This window comes from Salvia splendens, chromosome 16 (assembly GCF_004379255.2).
Source record: "Salvia splendens isolate huo1 chromosome 16, SspV2, whole genome shotgun sequence".
NCBI lineage: Eukaryota > Viridiplantae > Streptophyta > Magnoliopsida > Lamiales > Lamiaceae > Salvia > Salvia splendens.
Genome location: NC_056047.1, coordinates 23,789,915 through 23,809,845, shown reverse-complemented (window position 1 = coordinate 23,809,845; position 19,931 = coordinate 23,789,915). Strand labels below are relative to the sequence as shown.

The window sequence follows — 19,931 nt, the reverse complement described above, 5'->3', positions numbered from 1 at the left end:
TTCTCTATCCCCATTCTCTCTAATTGCTCTAGTTGTTTAAGTTATTTGCGTTCAGAATTTACTCAAGTTGTTTACGTTATCATATTCACACAATCACACTACTCTCTATTCTCCACTTTCAATTTCCATAAATATCATGTCTTCATCTCGTCGTGGTGGTGATCGGGGCAAGGAAATTGCCCAGGATCAAAGTGATACTCGTCGTCGACGTGCCCCTACTAGAGCACAAGTTACGGAGGAGGTGAGAAGGCGAGCCACTCTTCGAGCGCAAGTAAGTTCTAATATGTTTTTTGTTTTTTTAAATTCATTTTTATTAAATTCATAATTTCATTTTTTAACATCTATGTGTCTATGTGTTTTATTTTTGTTAATATTTTTACTTAATTGTATAATTTTCGTAGGAGGAAGAAGATCGAAATGCGGCCTTGTTACTTGCCCTCGCCGACCAAGGAGGGGGCATTCACATTCGGCTTCGCATTTCGAATACGATGTGAATCTATCATCGGACGAAGGCGATGATGGATCGCATCAATTCTCCCCTTCTAGCGCCGGCCAAGTTGGCAAAAATGATGAGGATGTCGATGCTCCTCCTCCTTCAGGACGACAAAAGAAGAAGATGCCTCCAAAGTTGAAATCCGATATTTTCACCAAACATTACAAGAAGGTCCCAGTGGTAATTTCAAATCCTAATGATCCGACCACTACCATAGAGACAAATGAGTTCAAAGCATATTGTAACTATTGCGAGAAAGTCTATCCATTTGGAACCGGTGGGGGATATGGTACTCTCCATCGCCATTTGAAGGTAAAACATCCCTTGGAATATGGGCATGCTAAGTCTCAAAGCCAAATAAACTTCCCTGTCGGCTCATCGTCTTAAACAGGTACGCCTCTATTTAAATATGATCCCAAAAATGTTACCGATGCTATGGTAAGATGGGTGGCAATGAAGCATTTTCCGTTTAATTTTTTTAATGACAAAAAATATGAAGTTACTATGCAAACCGCATTTAATGTTACTACAAAAAGAATTTCCCCCTCAACCGCTCAAAGATCTAACAACCGGCAGTTTTTTGATAAAAAAAATAGAAGTAGGAAAATTTTTATCTACCTTGGGACACAAAGTTAATATTTGCTCTGATGTGTGGACGGATTCTTACCATAGAAATTCCTACATGGGAATTTCATGTCATTTTATAGATAATAGTTGGACTTTAAATAACCGTTTAATTGGTTTTAGACAATTTCCTTCACCACACACCGCACAAGCAATTGGATCTTTAATTATTCAAGTTTTGAATGATTATGATATATGCAACAAAATATTTTCGGTTGGTTTTGATAACGCAACCGCTAACACTGCAAGTATACTCGAATTAATTGCGGCTTGCTCCCCGGTGATAAGTGGTAAGTATTTTCACCAAAGATGTATATGTCATATTTTAAATTTATGTGTACAAGATGCTTTGTCTTTATGGCAAAGACATATTCAACCTATTACAACAGTTGTATCCTTGATCCACTGGAAGCCTCATATTGTCAAGGCATGGAAGAAGTATTGTCATTCGAAGAAAATAAGGTACACATTTTTTAATTTAGATGTGTCTACTAGATGGAACTCTACATATGATATGTTGCATTTCTACATTAGATCATATAGAATATTTGGTTGATTTTTATAGAACTTTCCATATAGATGATTTATATCTAACCTCTTCTTGTTGGGATCAAAGCATGAGTTTATTTAAATTATTCAAAGGTTTTAGAAATGCCACCGTTGAGTTATCGGGCGTGTATTATTGCACATCCGTTCGTGTTTTAGAACATTGCATGTATATATCACTTGGTTTTAAAACTGCAATGAAAAATTTCGTAAATAATCCTGAATTAATGTGTGTTTTATATTATATGATTGAAAAATGGCTTAAGTATTTCAATGAGATCCCAACGGTTTTTTTGCTTGCAAAAGTTTTGGATCCAAAATGGAGACTAGTTGGTACTTTAAAAATTTTAGAATTTTATTACAACAATTTGGCTTCTATTGATCTTGAACCACTCCGAGCTTTGCAATCGAATGACGAGGACAACGACAACAACATAAATATAGCCCAAACATTCCAAATAAACCTCCCCCACCTCTCAACCCTACAAAGAAGTTTTGAGTTCGACTTGCGGGCTCTCTTTCATGATTACGAACCCAAGTACAACCGTACCCACCAAGTGAGACCTAGACCCCCCCGTCAAACACATAACTTTGGCTTCTTTCAAGTTGAAGACCCCGACGCCCAATCCCAATTGGCGGACCTATACGGCTACAGCAGCGGAGGAAGGACGGCAAATTCGGCAAGTGAGTTAGATTTATATTTTGACTCACACTTTTCTTTCAATGATGAAGAAGGAGGTCCCATTCCCCAACAAATCGACGTCCTAGATTGATGAGTCACGAGCACTACAAATTGAAGAAGTAAAAGTCACGATATTCGAGATTTTGAAAGAAACACGTGTGCTACAAGTACAAAAGGGACAAGCTGCGAGCCAAATTGAGATCAGCCGTGCCATATCTACTGTGGTGGGACCAGGTACAATTAAGAGACATTTTGGCACGTGGGAGAAAATTGAACTAATCCTAGCATCCATCCCGGGGGCAAAAAATGCACCCATATCTAGGCTGGCTTCGAAACTTAAGGTATGTGATTTTCGAAAAATCCATACCCAAGAATGCCTAAATACTAACCCATCTTCCAGCCAAGCCTCACCCGAACCCCGGAAACCCGTACTCAACCCCAAAACTGTCCACCTCTTATTACCCTCTCCCGAGCCGTCCCTTACAAAAAAACTCACGACCAAGCCTACTTCCTCCCGACCCTCTCGGCCACCCAAAATTATCCGCTCCACCCAAACCCGAGCAACCAAACAGAAAGAACCTCTTCCCATACCCTCCCCGGAATGGATGGATCGCTCTATCATACATGAACCTAGCCAATAAGGCTCATCCCGTACTTCGCAGGGGTCAGGGAAAGATAAGATAAATCCTTGGGTGAAGACAAATAAGACCATGGCAGATATGCTTAAGGATGGTCAGCCAAAGCCATCGAATGTACCGTTCATCTTGGATCCCAATAAAGTGAAGCAGAGGGGCACAACATCCCAAGAAGACGGTATTCCTTGTCTGCATTTACGTGATTCTTATAACAATGAGCTTGCAGATCGCATGGGACTCGCCCTGATTGGAAAGTTCTCACACTCCATTCCAGCCCCCCACTTGATTCGCAAGGCCCTCTCAAACTTCAAACTGAAAGGTACGCTAAATTGGAATTTTATTAATGCAAAGCATATCCTCATTACCCTATATGAGATTGATGACTATGTGAAAATTCTATGTGGAGGTAGTAACAATAATACTTGGTTTATTGAGCATCATCCGATGAGAATGCTTAAATGGACTGCTGATTTTGATCTATATTTTGAAACTCCCATTGCTGTTGTTTGGTGCAATTTGCATGCATTACCTATCCATCTATTTGAGGAATCTATGTCATTTTCCATTGGTAAATTGTTCGGTGAGCCCATTCAAATTGATCATAGCATTATCACACATGCACGATTGTCATATGCACGCATCTGCATTGAAATAGACATCTCAAAGCCTGTCCCAGAGAAATACATTCTTCAACTTGGGGGGAAAGATGTGACCCTGCAGGTGAGATGGGATAAGATCCCACACTACTGTTCAGCCTGCAAGCATGTTGGCCACTCAGAGGAACATTGCTATGCAAATGGGAGAAAACCAGCCCCACCCAAGAAAGACTTCTCTAGACCAGCACAACAAAAGCAGAATGAGATGAGAGAAGAGCAAGGGGATCAGCCCCGGGGAAAGCAACCAGCCGTACAAACAGAGGCAGAGCCAGGTTGGAATCGTGTGGGTAAGAAAGGCAGTGTTCTGAGGGAATCAGCGGCGCACGGACAGAGTAAGGGAATTCAGGCACCAAGGTATGAATACAGAGCTGTAGCAGCCCGAAATGACAACAACCCTGGTACCAGCCTACAGACTCGAGAGCCTCTTCTTGCTCCGGACTCAGGCATGCTGGACGGCACCCATCTGAAAAGGGCCAGAGAAAGAAGAAGAGAAGCCCGGAAAGCAGAGCTAGATACAGAGATAGAAGAAGGTTGAGGAGGCTAGAGGAGGTTGAGGGAAGAGCCACGTCAGAGACCGAGGGCTCGGAGTTTGAGACTGATGATGGGGGAGCCACAGAACAGACCGCGATTACTCTCACCCACATTTAGAGGAAGCCGCATGCCGGATAGTGAGAATCACATGGGACTTGGGGTTCATAGTAACAGTTTCGATATTCTAGAGGATGAGGAGCTTGAGACAGAGGCATCAATGGCCTTGGTTCTGCATGACAGGACCGCAGATGCTCAGATTATTCACGAGGCTAGAAGGGCAAAGGGGATACGAATTGGGGCTGCTAGAAATGGGAGCTCATTGATGGAGATCGCTAGCGATAGGGATCGCCGACCTATGATTAAAGCACCGATGAAGAAAGTGAGGGTTTCTACCTCGCGCAAATTCTGATTTGTTTCCCCATGACGAGCCAGTTCCTAGTGTGGAACGCTCAGGGTGTGGCGAATGCTCGTACTAAGAGACATCTGAGATATCTGATTCGAGAACACAAGATTTTGTTTGCGGCAGTGATTGAACCACAGAGGACACCACCAGCTTTAGGGAGAAACTTCCAGGGCCTTCGGTTTGCGGGATCTAATGAAAGTGGTCATATTTGGATTCTTGCCCATGAGGATTGGACAGTGGAAGTGGTTGATAACTCGAGACATGCCTTACACGTTAGGGTCTCTGCCGCAGTCTTCCTTTTCCCAATCTACATCACCGTAGTCTATGGGCGACACACGAGAGAGACGAGACAGGCACTATGGGAAAAGTTGGGAGACATCTCGCTGGCTATGGAGGGAAGATCGTGGCTAGTAGGAGGAGATTTCAACATGTTCCTGACCAATGAAGAGAGACAGGGGAGTGATACAGACAGACACAGAGATATGATGGATTTTGCCGATGCTATTGCCGAGTGCCAGCTGATTGACCCAGGTTTCGGTGGACCGATCTTTACATGGCACAGGGGGGACTTTGGGAGAGGTTGGACCGCATCTTGATTGGAGAGCATTGGACATCGGTTTTTGCTACGACCCGTGTGACACATTTGGCGAGATTTAGCTCTGATCATGCGCAACTTTTGGTGAGATGTCAGTTCTCTGTCCAGACCATGTGACCGGCTTTCAGATTTCAGAATTTGTGGGTGAGACATGAGACTTTTAGGGACAAGATTGCCAGAGTCTGGGAGGCAGAGACAGGATATAATGGCATGATGAACCTCCAACTCAAGCTTATCAGGACCAAGAAGTTCTTAAAGGTTTGGAATAGAGAGGCATTTGGCAACATCATCCAGAACCTAAAGGATGCAGAGCAGGCAGTTCTTGAGGCACAGATTTTATATGATAGTGACCCGACACCAGCACATAGAACCGAATTCAGTAGAGTGTCTGCAGAGCTCATCATCACGACTAAGATGAGGAAGAATTCTGGAGGCAAAAGGCGGCAATTAGATGGGCTGCTGATGGAGAAAGGAACTCCAAATTCTTTCATGGCTGGGTCAGACAGAAGAGAGTTAAATCGAGGATACACACGGTCGAGTTTGGGGGGCAGGCACTGACGGATAAGACAGACATCAGGGAGTCGGCGATAGCCTTCTTTCAGCAGCTTCTGACATCGGATGTTGGGGACCTTGCAGAGCCCGACTTATCTCTTATCCATACACTTCCAGATTCAGTTGATCAGGAGGCCCTGTGTTCGCCGCCGCAGGAGAAGGAAGTTAGGGATGCAGTTTTTGGGATCAGCAGTGACAGTGTGTCCGGGCCGGATGGGTTCACTTCGTTGTTTTTTCAGCACTGCTGGGACACTGTGGGAAGGGATGTGTTTGCAGCTGTGGGAGACTTCTTCAGTGGGGCGTTTATGCCCCTAAGCTTCACGGCGACCATGATCGTCCTCATTCCAAAGAAACCTAACCCGGTCACAAGGGGAGATTATAGACCGATCAGCCTCTGCAATGTTACTAACAAGATCATCACAAAGATCCTTGCTTCGAGACTTGCACCTTTACTTCCCCTTGTCATTGCATCGAATCAGAGTGGGTTCATCAAGGGCCGCCTGCTTAGTGACAATGCTCTTCTGGCCCAAGAGTTGATACATGATCTGGAGAAGGAGCTCTCGAGTAGAGGGAGATCGCCTAATCTGGCCCTCAAGCTAGATATGGCAAAGGCGTATGATAGAGTCCAGTGGCCGTATTTGCTTAAGGTCTTGGAAACGATGGGATTCTCAACAACCTGGGTGGGTATGATTAGTAGATGCATCTCTTCATGCTGGTTCTCTGTACTGGTGAACGGTGGTCAGACGGGTTTCTTTCAGTCCTCCAGGGGGCTGAGACAAGGGGACCCCTTATCACCTTCTCTCTTTGTGTTGACGGCAGATTACCTTTCGAGATATCTTGATAGACTGATCAAGGGAGATAGAGAGATGGTCTACAGATGCCGGAAAAAGGCCCTCGTTATCACTCATCTCTCCTACGCGGATGATATCATCATATTCTCAAGGACACATAGAGAGGCGGTGGAAAGGTTGGTTGGATGTCTGGATCATTACATTGATGTGTCTGGCCAGAAGGTGAATAACGGGAAGACACATTTCTATTTGGCGACTGAGCACATGGAGTTTGCTAGCATTGTTGAGGAGGTTGGAGGCTTTCAGAGAGGGGTGATGCCTTTCACATACCTTGGGGTCCCGATCTTCAGAGGAGCGAGGAAGGCAGATCATCTTTTACCCCTTAGACAGAAGCTCATGGACAGGATCCACAGTTGGTCTCATCGACACCTTGCTTTTGGGGGTCGTCTTGCTTTGATTAAGAGCACCCTCGCCGCCATCCCGCACATCTTACAGGTCATGAGTCCTCTGCTTGGTTTTCTGGACGAGTTGGAGCAGATTCTGGCTAGATATTTCTAGGGTACAGCTGGCGAGAAGAGGAAGCTACACTGGATTTCTTGGAGACAGATTTGCTTGCCTTTTGATGAGGGTGGCTTGGGTATTCGCCGCTTCAGGGAAGTGGCAGTGGCAGTGGCATTTGGGTTCAAGTTGTGGTGGAGACTTCTGGCACAGGATTCTCTCTGGGCCCAGTTCATGATCCAGAAATACAGTATCTGTCCTTGTCATTTGCATACATCTCCTTGTTCGTCGCATGATAGTCCTACTTGGCGTCGTTTGCGTCGTATTTAGTCATACATGCATGAGTATATTCGTTGGTCCCTGGGTGAGGGGAAGATCAGCTTCTGGGATGATGTCTGGCTTGGGGCTAGCCCCATCCAGAATCTGTGCGTCCCGGGAAATTATCCTCCTCAATCTCAGGCCGTTGCATCATATTGGCATGATCATGCATGGGATGAGGATATGCTGCATAGTTTATCTTACAGGTTTGGCATACCTCCAGATGTGAAAGACCATATTAGAGCCACGCCGATCGAGTTGGGGGTGAAGGATGTGAGGCGGTGGAGTTTGACGAGCCATGGCGAGTTCTCTGTGACCTCAGCCTGGGAAAGCATCCGGACTAAACTTCCGAAGAGGGAGATTTTTGGGCTTATATGGAATCAAGGGTTGACCCCTACCATCTCGGTGTTCATTTGGAGGTTGTTGTTTGGTAGGCTGCCGGTGGATGAGAAGTTGCAGAGGAGGGGGAATGAATTAGCGTCTAGGTGTCAGTGTTGTCGGTCTCCTTCGGTCGAGTCTCTTAGTCATGTCTTTTTATCGAAGCAGTCGGCGATTTCTGCATGGGAGTATTTCGATGCCTAGTTTCCTCCCTCGCACACACCGATTCACAGGTGCACTGATATTGCACTTAGACTAGGACACTTGCGGAGGTCCTCTTTCCAGAGGGCTCCCGCCTTACATATTAGTTTTCTTGTACCCTGTTTGATTGCTTGGTTTCTTTGGACGGAGAGGAACGGCTGCAAGCATGGCGGTCGTCCTTTTCGTCACTCTCATGTTATCTGGCAGGTCACTCACCACCTGCACGTGCTTGTTTTGGCCGGCAAGATCACCTCGACCCACTAGAGGGGATGTTCGCCGTCGGTTGATTTCATGCCTTTCTCCCCCAAACAGTGTGTTCTGCGGTCACTCATGGTCCTATGGCATCCCCCTGATGCCCCTTGGGTGAAGCTAAACACTGACGGTGCCTTCTCTACATCGACACTGGAGGCGGGGGAGGGAGGATTGGTTCGAGGTTCAGATTGGCGCTGGTTACCTTGTTGTCATCTGGACAGCTTGGCGCTGCGGATCTTAGACATCACATGGCTTTGATCCGGAGTATGACTTCTCAGCGGCATGTTCGGTTCTGACACATCTACAGAGAAGGGAACCGGGCTGCCGACTTTCATGCAGGTAGGGGGATTCAAACCCCTGCTCTTACTTACTATGATCCAATCTCTGCGCCTCGGTATCTAAAGGCGCTGGTTATGATGGACCAGCTGGGATATCCTAACTTTCGTTTCCGACGTAGAGATGTGGGTTGACCTCGTTCTCATGATGGTTAGATTTTTTGTAATTTCGGCTCTTGCTTTTGTTTATTTAGTCCTTCTTTTTCCTCTTGATAGCTTGGAGGATCACGGCTTGTGGGACATCTGGTTTTGCATGTTCATGTTCTTGTTTTTGGTTCCTAGTCACTTTTGGGCTAAGATCATGTTTTGGGAACATTATATTTTGAGCTTATTCACGGGTAGGGGGTCTGCCTAAACCCCCGCCCACAATGAGAGTTTTTTATTAAAAAAAAAAAGAATAATCACAAGTATCACGACCTTCCTTTCCATCATTCTTACATTATTTGGCAGGTTGTTTATCATCTTCGTAATTATGTGCTAGCCGGTAAGCTAGTCAGTGTTCATTGAAGAGGTCGCTCGTCGTCCGTTGATTTTATGCCTCTTGTGCCTCCAAAATAGCATGTTCTGGGTTCACTCATGGTTTTCTGACGTCCTCCGGATGGTCCTTGTGTAAAGCTGAACACTAATGGTGCATTTTTTACATTGACTCTTGAGACCGGTGGTAGTGGTATTGTTCGTGGACCTGATGGTGGCCTCCGAGGGCCTTTTGTTCCTCCTTTAGAGCAGTGTCAAATTTTGAGTCGGGACTTCTCATTCTTATTCAAGGCTTCTCGTTTGCTATGTAGTAAGTACTCTATTTGGATTGAGCTGGATGCAACTACTTCACTATCTTATTGTCAGGACAGCTTGGTCCTTCGGATGTGAGATACTCCATGGTCTTCATTTACAGCAGCAGGTTCATTTCTCATACCTCCTCAAAATTAGTTGCCTTTCTTGTAGCTAGAGGGCCTTCAAACCTCTAGCCTTCTTATTTATTGGCAATGGACTAAATGAGATATCCTAACTTATGATTTCCTCGTGCAAAGTTTTATTAGTGATTTTATTAATTATTCTCTCATTAATTTCACATCTATAGGCTAGCTCTCTTCCGTCCTCAATTCTCTAAGTTCCTTCTTATGTTCCCATGTTTATTTTATATTATTATTTCTATCCAATTTGATTAATTAAATTTGTTTAATTTGATCCATATGCAACTCTCCAGATTATTTTATTCTGCAAAATACAAATTTTTCCAGTAATTTGTTTCAATAATTCAAAATATAATTAAAACTAAATACTTACTTCGGATGATATTGCATTGATAGAATGATAGGTTACTCATTATTTAGATTTTTTTAATAAATTATTTTTATGGAGTACTAATATTTTTGTCAAAAATCCTGGAATCGTCTGGTTTCTTGGAATTCTTTCCTTAATTCTTCTAGATATAAATTTTACTTGGAGAAAATATCTTGCTCAAATACCCTAGAATTCAATGGTTTCCCAATTTGATTAGCTAGTGGATTAGTCTCAAATTAATTCGAACATATATTACCGTCTCTCTCAACACTCCTACTCTGCAGCGACTCCTCCGCCATGAATGGCCACGCGAAAGCTCAAAACACCGACGAAGTCCGGATCGCCTCCGAATTCTTGTCCAATTGGCTGCCTTTCTTAGCCCGCGGCCTCTGCAAATCCTGCACGCACACCATCTCCCACCGAATCCGATCTCTCCATACAGGTGTGTACACTCAATTTCCTCCTCCTCATCTCTGCATCTATTTCATCTCTGCTGCTTTAATTATGTTAATTTTTGTTTTCCCCTTTCACGATTGTCCACCAATTTTCGCTAAAGATACTGTCTTTTAGCTGCCTAATTGAAATTAGGGATTCTCTCTTGTCTTGCTGCGAAATTCACAAGTTTGTACTTTTTTTGCTCTGAATTTTGAAAATTTCGATAGCTTTATCAAGTTTGTGCTCTTTGATTTTTATGTTTAGGTGTCTATTAAATTATTAATACTATAATTAAGTTGTGAAACTTTTTAATGTAGAACGGGATGCTGCTGTTTCTACACAGAGTATTGTAGATGCGAATCACTGTAAGGAAGATTTGGGTGACTGCACTGCCCGTTCCACTGGGAGTGCGAAAGACAGTGCGGATAACTATGATGATGATGATGATACGCATTCGTTGGGTAGTTGGATGGACGAGGCTGATCGAATGTTGGAACAAGCTGTTGAGGCATCATCAAGAAGCGAACCATTAAACTCGTCAGCACGACAGCCAAGACCTATGTTGAAAAAGTCTTGGGCAGATATGGCTATGGAGGATGAGGTTGTGGCAGGAGATGACAATGATGAGAGCAATGGGCTTGTTGATGCTAATGATTCTTTTTCGGAGGTAAATTCTGTGGCTGAAGCTAAGCCAAAGGTGGCGTTGAAAGGAAAAAGGACTTTCTATGTTTGGAAAGGATCAACTGTCAACATACTGGAAGGGCTGGAGCTACACAAAGCTATCTTCAGTGCAGCAGAGCAAAAGAGGATTGTCAGTTTTGTTGGACAGCTCGAAGAGATGGGAAAAAAGGGCCAGTTGAAAGGTATGCTTTCATAACATAATTGAGTGTATATTGCATGTTTAGTTCACCTTTATTAACCTTTCCCATCAGAAAACCTATTTATGCATTTTGTGAGCACTTCCTTCAGAATGGTGTAACTCATTCTTTTTAATTTTTCTGTTATCTATTATTGTCGATCAATTTACTTAACTACTTTTCCCCCTTGGAAAATAGCAATGAAGCCTATTTTCCTATTAGGTATAAAGCGAAATACCTTTCTAAGGAAAAATGTTTTTAGTACTCGTGGTTTCCACTTTTAGTTTCAAATGTAGCATATATATAGTGATGGTTTAGCTACCTGTGTATGCTGGAAAGAATTACGTTGTCTCATACGCTGCCATGGATATGCATGCATGCATGTTCATTACAGAAGATACCATGTTAATATAGTGACTAATTAGATGTATACCTTTGTGAAAATATATGAACTATATGCTAACTTGAATAAGTAATAGTGTTGTCCTATATTATAAGGGAAATTTATATCTACCATTTGTAACTTACATTATAAGATTTGGTTTACCATTTTTGTCTACATGCATCATACTTGAATAATTTGCTAAAGGATAGCTTCCCTATCTGGTTCAAAGATTCAGGTTTCATTATTTCCAACTCTTTCTGGATTTCTTGAATCAGTGAATCTACTGATAGTTAGACTTTCCTTTGTTTTTAATCCTTTTTGTTACTATAAGACTTGTTAGTTTTGTAATGTATTATGTGCTTCATGGGATGGTTGAAGGTGCATTGACTAAACATGAAAATTTGACAAAATCTGTTGTGGCCTTTCATGACCTAGTTTCATAGACACGCGATTGTTGACTTTTTACTGTAGTATCCATATTTTTCGCAACGCTTTTGACCTGACATCTAGAGTTAACTTGAGGAAATACTCCTGAAGATTTTCTTTCAATGTGGTGTTTCCTACCTATTGGTTGCTTAGGGAATTTAAACTCCATTCCATGATTTAAACGGCTGTTAAGAGTAGTTTTTATGTACTTGATGCATTCTGCTAATTTAAGATTCTTTATATGTAACTTGATTGTAGCGCGCACATATACTGCTCCTCAGAAGTGGATGAGGGGGAAGGGGCGTATAACTCTTCAATTTGGTTGCTGTTACAACTATGCCACAGTAAGTGTCCAGGAATGCTGCTTGTGATATGAAAATAATGTTTAAGTTGTTTCAAAAGTTCAACCGAACAGATTCTATTGGGTGACAGGATAAAAAGGGCAATCCGCCAGGAATCCTCAAGGCCGAAATTGTCGATCCGTTGCCCCAATTGTTCAAGGTCATGTATTGTGCGGTGGCATGTTTTGCCTCCTTCTTGCGTGCCTGATAGCTGTATTGTGAATATCTACGAAGAAGGGGACTGTATACCGCCTCATATTGATAATCATGAGTTTGTGAGGCCATTCTGTACAGTCTCATTTCTTAGCGAGTGTGATATACTTTTTGGTTTGAACTTAAAAATAATGGGCCCTGGTGAATTTGAAGGTTCTTATGCGATTCCCATACACTTGGGCAAGTATATGATGGACATAACACATTTATTTTAATCTGGATCTTTCATTTCATCTAAATTATCTTCTCTGATTTTGGATCAGATCTGTTCTTGTATTAAAAGGAAACGGAGCTGATGTGGCTAAGCATTGTGTCCCAGCTGTCCCTTCCAAAAGGTATTTTTGGATAGGAGATTGATTATTTCTTCTCTCCATCACCATCGAGCAAAATTAAGATGCCTACCCCATTTTACTTTCAGGATATCGATTACCTTTAGGAGAATGGATGACACTAAAAGGCCAATGGGCTATACTCCAGAACCAGATTTGCAAGGGCTTCAACCATTGATGGATGAAGAGGAAAGATCTAGCAAGGATAATGCTTCGAAGAGACAGACATATTTCGAGAAAGCCAGCAGATGGAGGAGAACCTATGGTAGATAGGGGAAGAGGATTGGCTTCAGAAAATCCAAATTCCCGTTCTTCAGGCCGAACAAGACAAGGTCCTCCATACAGGAGAAGGCGCGGGTCTAATCAGGAATATTGACGAGTTAACTATTACTATGTTACAGACTTACAGTTAGTTACTGGATTTCAAGAGTCTTAAATATATTTCTCAACCTATCTGTTGAGCACATTTTTGCGCCACTCATCAGGTACCGTCTAAACTATCACTAAAAGTATCTCAGTTTAAGGCTATTACAACATGTGGGCTTTGCATATAGCTATAGCAAAATGCTGTCCGAGTCTTGTCCGTACTTAAAGAACTCTATGTCAGTTGGGAATTGTTGCTGTGGTCTGTGTTCTTCTTCCTGTTTCGAGGATATTCATCTCTGAATGGTATTAATGTCGCAGGCTCAAATGAATAGTTGAATCCGAACTTACAGAGCTGGCTGGGATGTAAGAAAACCGGTACAGCTATTCAAGAGGAAATTCATTGAAGATTATTTTTCAGTTTTATTTTTTTTACATTTGCATGTAGTATTTTAGAATGGATCAACCTGTATATTTCATTTTGAGTTGGGATTTTTCAAGGCTGTGTTAGCTTTCAGTATAAATGAGTATTAGTGATTTTTCTCCTAGTCATGTTGGTTTGATTTTGTGGTAGTTATTTTACTACTGAAATTAATGCCATCTGTTTTTTCTTCTTTTTGGATGTGTTTTTGTGAGTAGTATTCTTGGGCACGTGGTCTTGTACAAACTTTCATATGTGGAAAATAAAACATTGAAGTAATCGATCAGAGAGAATTAAGTGCTCTCCTCTCTGTATGAAAATCATTGAAGACAAGAATATATTTAATAAAAAGAAAAGTTTGAATGGAAGTTTTCAAGCTCAAGAACTATTGTATCATTTCTTATCCACATTTGTGATTGAAGAGGGACCCTTCTCAACACAATTACACGCAATGCATAATGTGATGAGATGATCAAGAAAGTGGCATAAACATTAACTAGAGATGAAAATAAACGGCTGTGATTTCCCTTTATATTACTAACAAATTGGTCATTCTAACTGCTTGATAAATGATTGGATAATCCTCTTTATTATAAGGTCTTTTAAAAGATGAGTAATTCATTTCTATCATAGTATATATATATATGAGCAAGCCCATATCATTGATGGGTTTCTTTGTTGCAAGTGTGAAAGTCCAATTATCATTCTAGCCACTAGATCGTATTGAAACTGTCCCACATTGGCTTATTAGTGATACTAACTCCTCTAACCTGCCTCTTTTATTGATAAATTGGTGCTCCTGATTTGTCTATAAAAAAGTGGCTCATTTTTAACATATAAAATTCATCAATTTATCACAAAAATGTAGCTTGTTTATCTATATTGATAACGTGGTTAATAAGTTTTGGACTAGAGAGGTTTCTAATTCAGTATTGTCACTTTAAAGACAAATTAATTGGAAGAGAATTGTTATAGTAGAATTATGAGTAGTAGCTTTCAACTTTTGAGATAGGTAGTATTAGTGTGACTACTTGTTATATATGTTCATATTCATGCAGTCGAGTAAAGTTAGAGTTTGCTCTTTATGGTGTGGTGAATTAAATTCAAGAAAAGCAATAGCAACCAAGAATGTGTGTGTGAGAGAGAAGAGAAGTGAGAGATCTTTGGAGATATGGGAAAAGAAGAAATGATTACACATTGGAAAAAATAGTTATTGGAAATTAGAATGTAGGTAGGGAGGCATAATCTCATGAGGTAAGCTACTCAGGATTTGTATAGGACTGCCAAATCAAACAGCTACTTGATGGCTTATTACACTCACAAATCACCATCACCACATCCATTTTTCACATTTAAGAGTGACATGAAATATTGATTTTGTAAGTACATGATAAATACTTCTTCTTGCGAATAGGAATCCGTTTTTTCATTTTGATAGGTCTATTAATAGACATGCCAGTTCATAATTAGTCCTACTATAAATGTTAAAAAAGTCTCATAATTCAGTAACTCAATTCATCACATTTTATTTAAAATTAATATATATAAATAAGACTCATTATTCACTAACTTTCTCTCATTCCCTTTTTTTAATATTATTTTAAATATGTGTTAAAAATAAACGGGACTCCTATTTACCGACGTAACATAAGAGTATAATGTATAATGATAGGGGATGGGGATTTAGGAGTGTCTAAATCAAAGAAAATAGGGAAGCAATCTCAAAAGTTGAACCATCCTTCAATGAAGGAGAGAGAAAGCAGGATGAATTCAAGGAGGGACTAGGAATAATTTTTAACCCACTTTGGCAATCTGCTTCATCAATAAATGCCATTTTTTATTCTTTTTTCATATTCTTATGATTGTAAGTAGGATTACTAAAACAGCCACCACATAATTAATTACATATATCTAAGTTTGTACCTATTTGTTTCTAGTATAAATTACACTACTTGTAATTAAAATTCACTTCATTTTTCATCACATCTTCCCTTCACACTGAAAAGACAAATAAGTAAAAAAGAAATCCTCCTACCATTATTTAAAAAAACCCCTATTTATCTATCCACATGTTCAATCATGATTATTGGATTACTCAAGAATCTCCTTGGGAGTTGTGCCATAATAATGTGGAATGTTTTTTAGTTAAACTCGAAACACAAAGTTGTGTTTATATTGTAAGATTCCGAGAGTTGAATCGAATCTGTATCAATAAAATCACTCGTACTGCACAATCATTCTATTATCCATATGTATTGAATTTTAATTTTATTTATTAATAACTAACTAAGTAATAAAACTGCTGTTCTCAAAATTTACACTAATTAGCAGGTGAGAGTGTGTGCATATTTATGATTATATGAAGAGAGAGAGAGAGAGAGAGAGAGAGAGAGAGAGAGATATTTACTCCTATTTATTTATGTAAATAATAGAGGAATATAGGTATTGTAGTGGTAACATTAATTATTCCATTGCCATCCATCCTCCAAGTTTTCATTTATTCCATTGGCACCCTACATTTATTTTACACATTAGCTCCTTTCTTTCAACCATTATCATAGGATAACATAAAGTAACTATATTATCATTTAAATTATACCTTTGTGATGACTTATGCTTAGTTTCATAATTTTTTACATTAGAAATTCAAAATTGGCAATGCTCCATAATTGCATGTCCCACTGTTGAAAAAACCGTTGGGGATTAGAGCATCGGTGTAGATTTTGTTGGTGTTGAGAGTGTGGAGATAATTTTGGTCAATCCATCGCTTGATTTACTATTTTAGTTGAGGTTTACTATTTTCATTGTATTTTCAATTTCATAAACTAATGTGACATTGTTTTGTACATTCATGATACTTAGTTAGTCATATCATCTAGAGTAATAACATTCATCTCATTAAGACATTAAATTTTATGTATGTGAGCTCACATTGAAAATTCTTTATGGGACAATTGCTAACATTGAAAATTCTTCATTTTAATGTATTATTTCAGAAGTTATGGTATTGAATAAAAGTGAATGCAAAATTATGATTTAACTAACAACTATTTTGTAAATATGAATAGGTCAAATTATCATTTTAATGAATAAATCACTTTTTTGGTTATAATAAACCACTTCTTTATTAATTGATACATCACATTTTTTTAAATGCAAAAACAAATTATTTATCAATCTATCATATAGAACTGAATGTTTAAAATATATGCACCATTCATATTAATGTGTATACTAATATTATTGTAGTGATATAAGTTCAGTGCAACTAAATTATAGTCAGATTCAATGCAAATCACTTATACGTCTATTGCAAGCGTTCATGTTGTCGCAAAATAAGATTTTTTTAATCTGAATCGAAGCTACAGCCTTGCCCAAAATATACTTGGTACTTATTCACAAAATATAACTTATACTTTCTTTCTATCTTAAAAATAAAATTTTTGAAAATGACATAAATTTTAATACAAATTAATAAAGCATTAGAAAGGAAAAAAAACGAAGTAGTTTTTTCTATACATAAAAAGGCTCTAACCGTAATTAAGCAACAATAAGAAACACACCAAACTTCTAGCCAAAACAAGGTAAAACAGAAAATATAGCCAAAGCAATTAAGCCACCAGCTAACAGATAAATCATATCCACATAGAAAAAAAAAACAGAAACCAAGCAACACAAGAAGCACGAAAAGGCCAACAGAGCAAGACCTCCAACAACGCAGATCATCAAGAATCCGAAGAGGTAACAAGAAATAGATCAGCCAAAAATAACTTGATCAATGGTCTTCAGCTCTAGCCTAGTTTTGCGACTCCCTCTCGATCATCTTCTCACTTCAGCCAAATTCTCACTTTTTTTTGTCCTGGTAAATAAAAAAAATTTGGGCACCTGCGACCTCAATCTTAGAATTAGCTCATTTTCCACGTTCCATCTAGGTTCCTATCTTCTCAGGAAAATATAGTTACAAAAAATAGTATAAATACGAATAATGAAACTTACAATTAGTCTATAATGTGCAGACGGATAATAACAAAAATAGACTATTTTAAGAGAATAGTAGTTAAAATAGTGTTAGTGGATAATGGGCCCTATATTATAAAATTGATATAATATTTCAAAAATAGAATGCACATATTTTTGTAGGACGGACAAAAATGAAAAATACACATATTTTTATGGGACGGAAGGAGTATTATACGGTTTTGCCATTAACGAAACTATTAAAATCGACCACCACAAGCTTTAATTAATACACTTGTTATGCTACTTCTCTTAGGTGTTCTGTAGTTTCATTCCCATCTAGTGCTAATATTTTTTCTTACAAATTTCTTCATACAAACATATACAATTTTGATTTAGTTAGAATCCTAATAAAATTGCTTTTAAATTGATATATACTAACATATAAAAAATAATTTAAGCTGATAGAGTTATATAAAATTTAATTTTTTTGTGATATTTTAAAATTGTCTATTGTTGTTAAAAATGACACGTGACATTAAATATTCAAAATAAGAGTGGCAATAATACATCACGTCAACAACATGATAACAATGTATTTATATCATTGTAAACACGTGTATTAAGTTGCTAACTTGCTAACTCATCAATATAGTGTATTAAAAATGTAAAAACGATGATAAAAAAATGTCAACATAAACTTAAGTTGATATTTTAATATATTATGTTGACATTAATATTTAAATGTCAACACAATTTATTAAAATGTCAACACAAATATATGTTGACATTTTTAATATACTACGTTGATTAGTTAGCAACTTAATAAAGGATAATTCAGCTTTCTATCCAAATAAAAAAGGCGCAAAGCCCCATTCGGCTAGAGCATCTCTACAAGGCAGCTCAAATCTAGAATAATGAGTTAGGGTATAATAGGAGCTTCGATAATTGTGTGTGCCTCGGTAATAAATACTCTCTTGATGTCACATTTGGATGGTGGTGCGAGATTTTAAATGATTTTGTGTTGTATGTTAAGTACAAAAGGGAAATATATTAATAAATACTAATATGAAAGAGATTTTTTTAAAAAAAGAAGTATACTTTTTATAGGATAAATTATAAAGAAAAGTATAATTTGTTTGGGGAGAGGGGGTACTAATTGGTCGACAATTATTAGAAACATCATTTCAGGCTTCCCACGCAATCAGAAATATATGGATACAACTTATAGTAACGAGGTCTTAGGGCACCCACAGTTGGGTGGAAGATAGGCCGCCCGATGCCTCGGGCGCTCCATCGTCCGCTACAGTGGGTGCGCGGACGATGGACGATGTGTCGTCCTCGCCCGACAGATAGTCCGTGGAGGAAGCTCGGACGATAGGGCATCGTCCGCGCCATCGTCCGCCCACTATGGGCGACGCAGACGATGCAACGCGTTTTTGTTTTTTTTTTAATTCAAAAAATACATTTATAAAAATACCTACCCCACTTTCATTTGTAACATTTTCATTTGCATTTTCACTCTCAATTTACACTAGAAAATGGAATCCGGTGATTACTCAAGTCTCAATAGTCCGATGTTTGGAGGTGGTGCACGTTGGCTGGGTACACAACCTGATGAATATCTGTCGTTCGACCCCGACACGCAGTACTATCTCGAATTCAGTACGGATTCGTACGGTCTGTCTGACATGGAGCCGTCTCCAACTCGCCCCTCCGCCCCTTCCCGCCGCGCCGCCGCCGCCTCGGCCGCCGCCCCCTCCGCCGCTGCCGCCCCAGCCAGAAAGAAGCGGATCAAGTACCGGGCGTACAAGTTGCCACCTCCGGCAACGAATGAAGAGTACGCCCCCTGGAGGACGAACTACCAACCGGATGAAACCCTCGTCTTGGCGAGGTGTTGGGTGGATATCTCGAAGGACCCGATATTCGCGAACAACCAAAAGTAGCTTGCGTACTGGGAGCGCATCGCCGAGAGCTACAATGAGGTGAAGCCGCCGAGCGCGTACAAGCGCCATAGGGAGCAGCTCCGCAAGCACTGGGATCAGGTTAAGAAGCAAGTCAACCTGTTCGCGGCGGAGTACGAGAAGTGCTCTAGGGAACAGGGAAGCGGCGAGAGCTTGAGCGATGTGCACGATAGAGCGATGTTGTCGTACCAGTCTATGTACAGCGACTTCAAGCATTTCAATGTCTGGGCGCTCTTAAAGGACAAGCAGAAGTTCCAAGGAGGGATTCTGCACACCGGTGCGACAAAGCGGACGAAGACCACCGACACTGGTGGTTACACGAGCAGGGAAAGCGGCGCATATCCGGTGGACCTCAACCGAACGTACACGGGGGATGAGAGTTTCGGCACACCGATGTCCTCCCGGCGTCCCGTAGGTGTCAAGGCTGCGAAGAACAAGGGGAAGGCGAAGGCGACATCCTCCTCGCAAGCCG

The 19,931-nt window shown here is 40.2% G+C and overlaps 2 protein-coding genes across 6 annotated transcripts; both read left to right on the top strand.

Moving 5' to 3' along the window:
- The first annotated feature begins 4,587 nt into the window (after positions 1-4,587).
- LOC121770387 lies at positions 4,588-5,166 on the top strand. The gene has a single exon (XM_042167124.1). It carries the CDS (start codon positions 4,588-4,590, stop codon positions 5,164-5,166), a length of 579 nt encoding a protein of 192 aa, XP_042023058.1.
- A 4,682-nt stretch (positions 5,167-9,848) lies between these two features.
- Positions 9,849-13,665, top strand: LOC121772682 (RNA demethylase ALKBH9B-like). 5 transcript variants are annotated; one of them, XR_006044387.1, is made up of 7 exons: positions 9,858-10,210; positions 10,521-11,066; positions 12,130-12,215; positions 12,287-12,372; positions 12,689-12,760; positions 12,844-13,239; positions 13,439-13,665. XR_006044387.1 is itself a non-coding variant. In XM_042169875.1 (6 exons), the coding sequence occupies exons 1-6, from the start codon at positions 10,066-10,068 to the stop codon at positions 13,025-13,027; spliced, it is 1,119 nt and encodes a 372-aa protein (XP_042025809.1). In that variant the 5' UTR covers positions 9,858-10,065; the 3' UTR covers positions 13,028-13,665. The 5 variants fall into 5 exon arrangements, 1 of the variants encoding a protein (XP_042025809.1); XR_006044389.1 differs by lacking the exon at positions 13,439-13,665 and having other exon boundaries at positions 9,849-10,210; positions 12,287-12,578; positions 12,844-12,985; XR_006044388.1 differs by lacking the exon at positions 13,439-13,665 and having other exon boundaries at positions 9,849-10,210; positions 12,287-12,605; positions 12,844-12,985.
- The last annotated feature ends 6,266 nt before the right edge of the window (positions 13,666-19,931 follow it).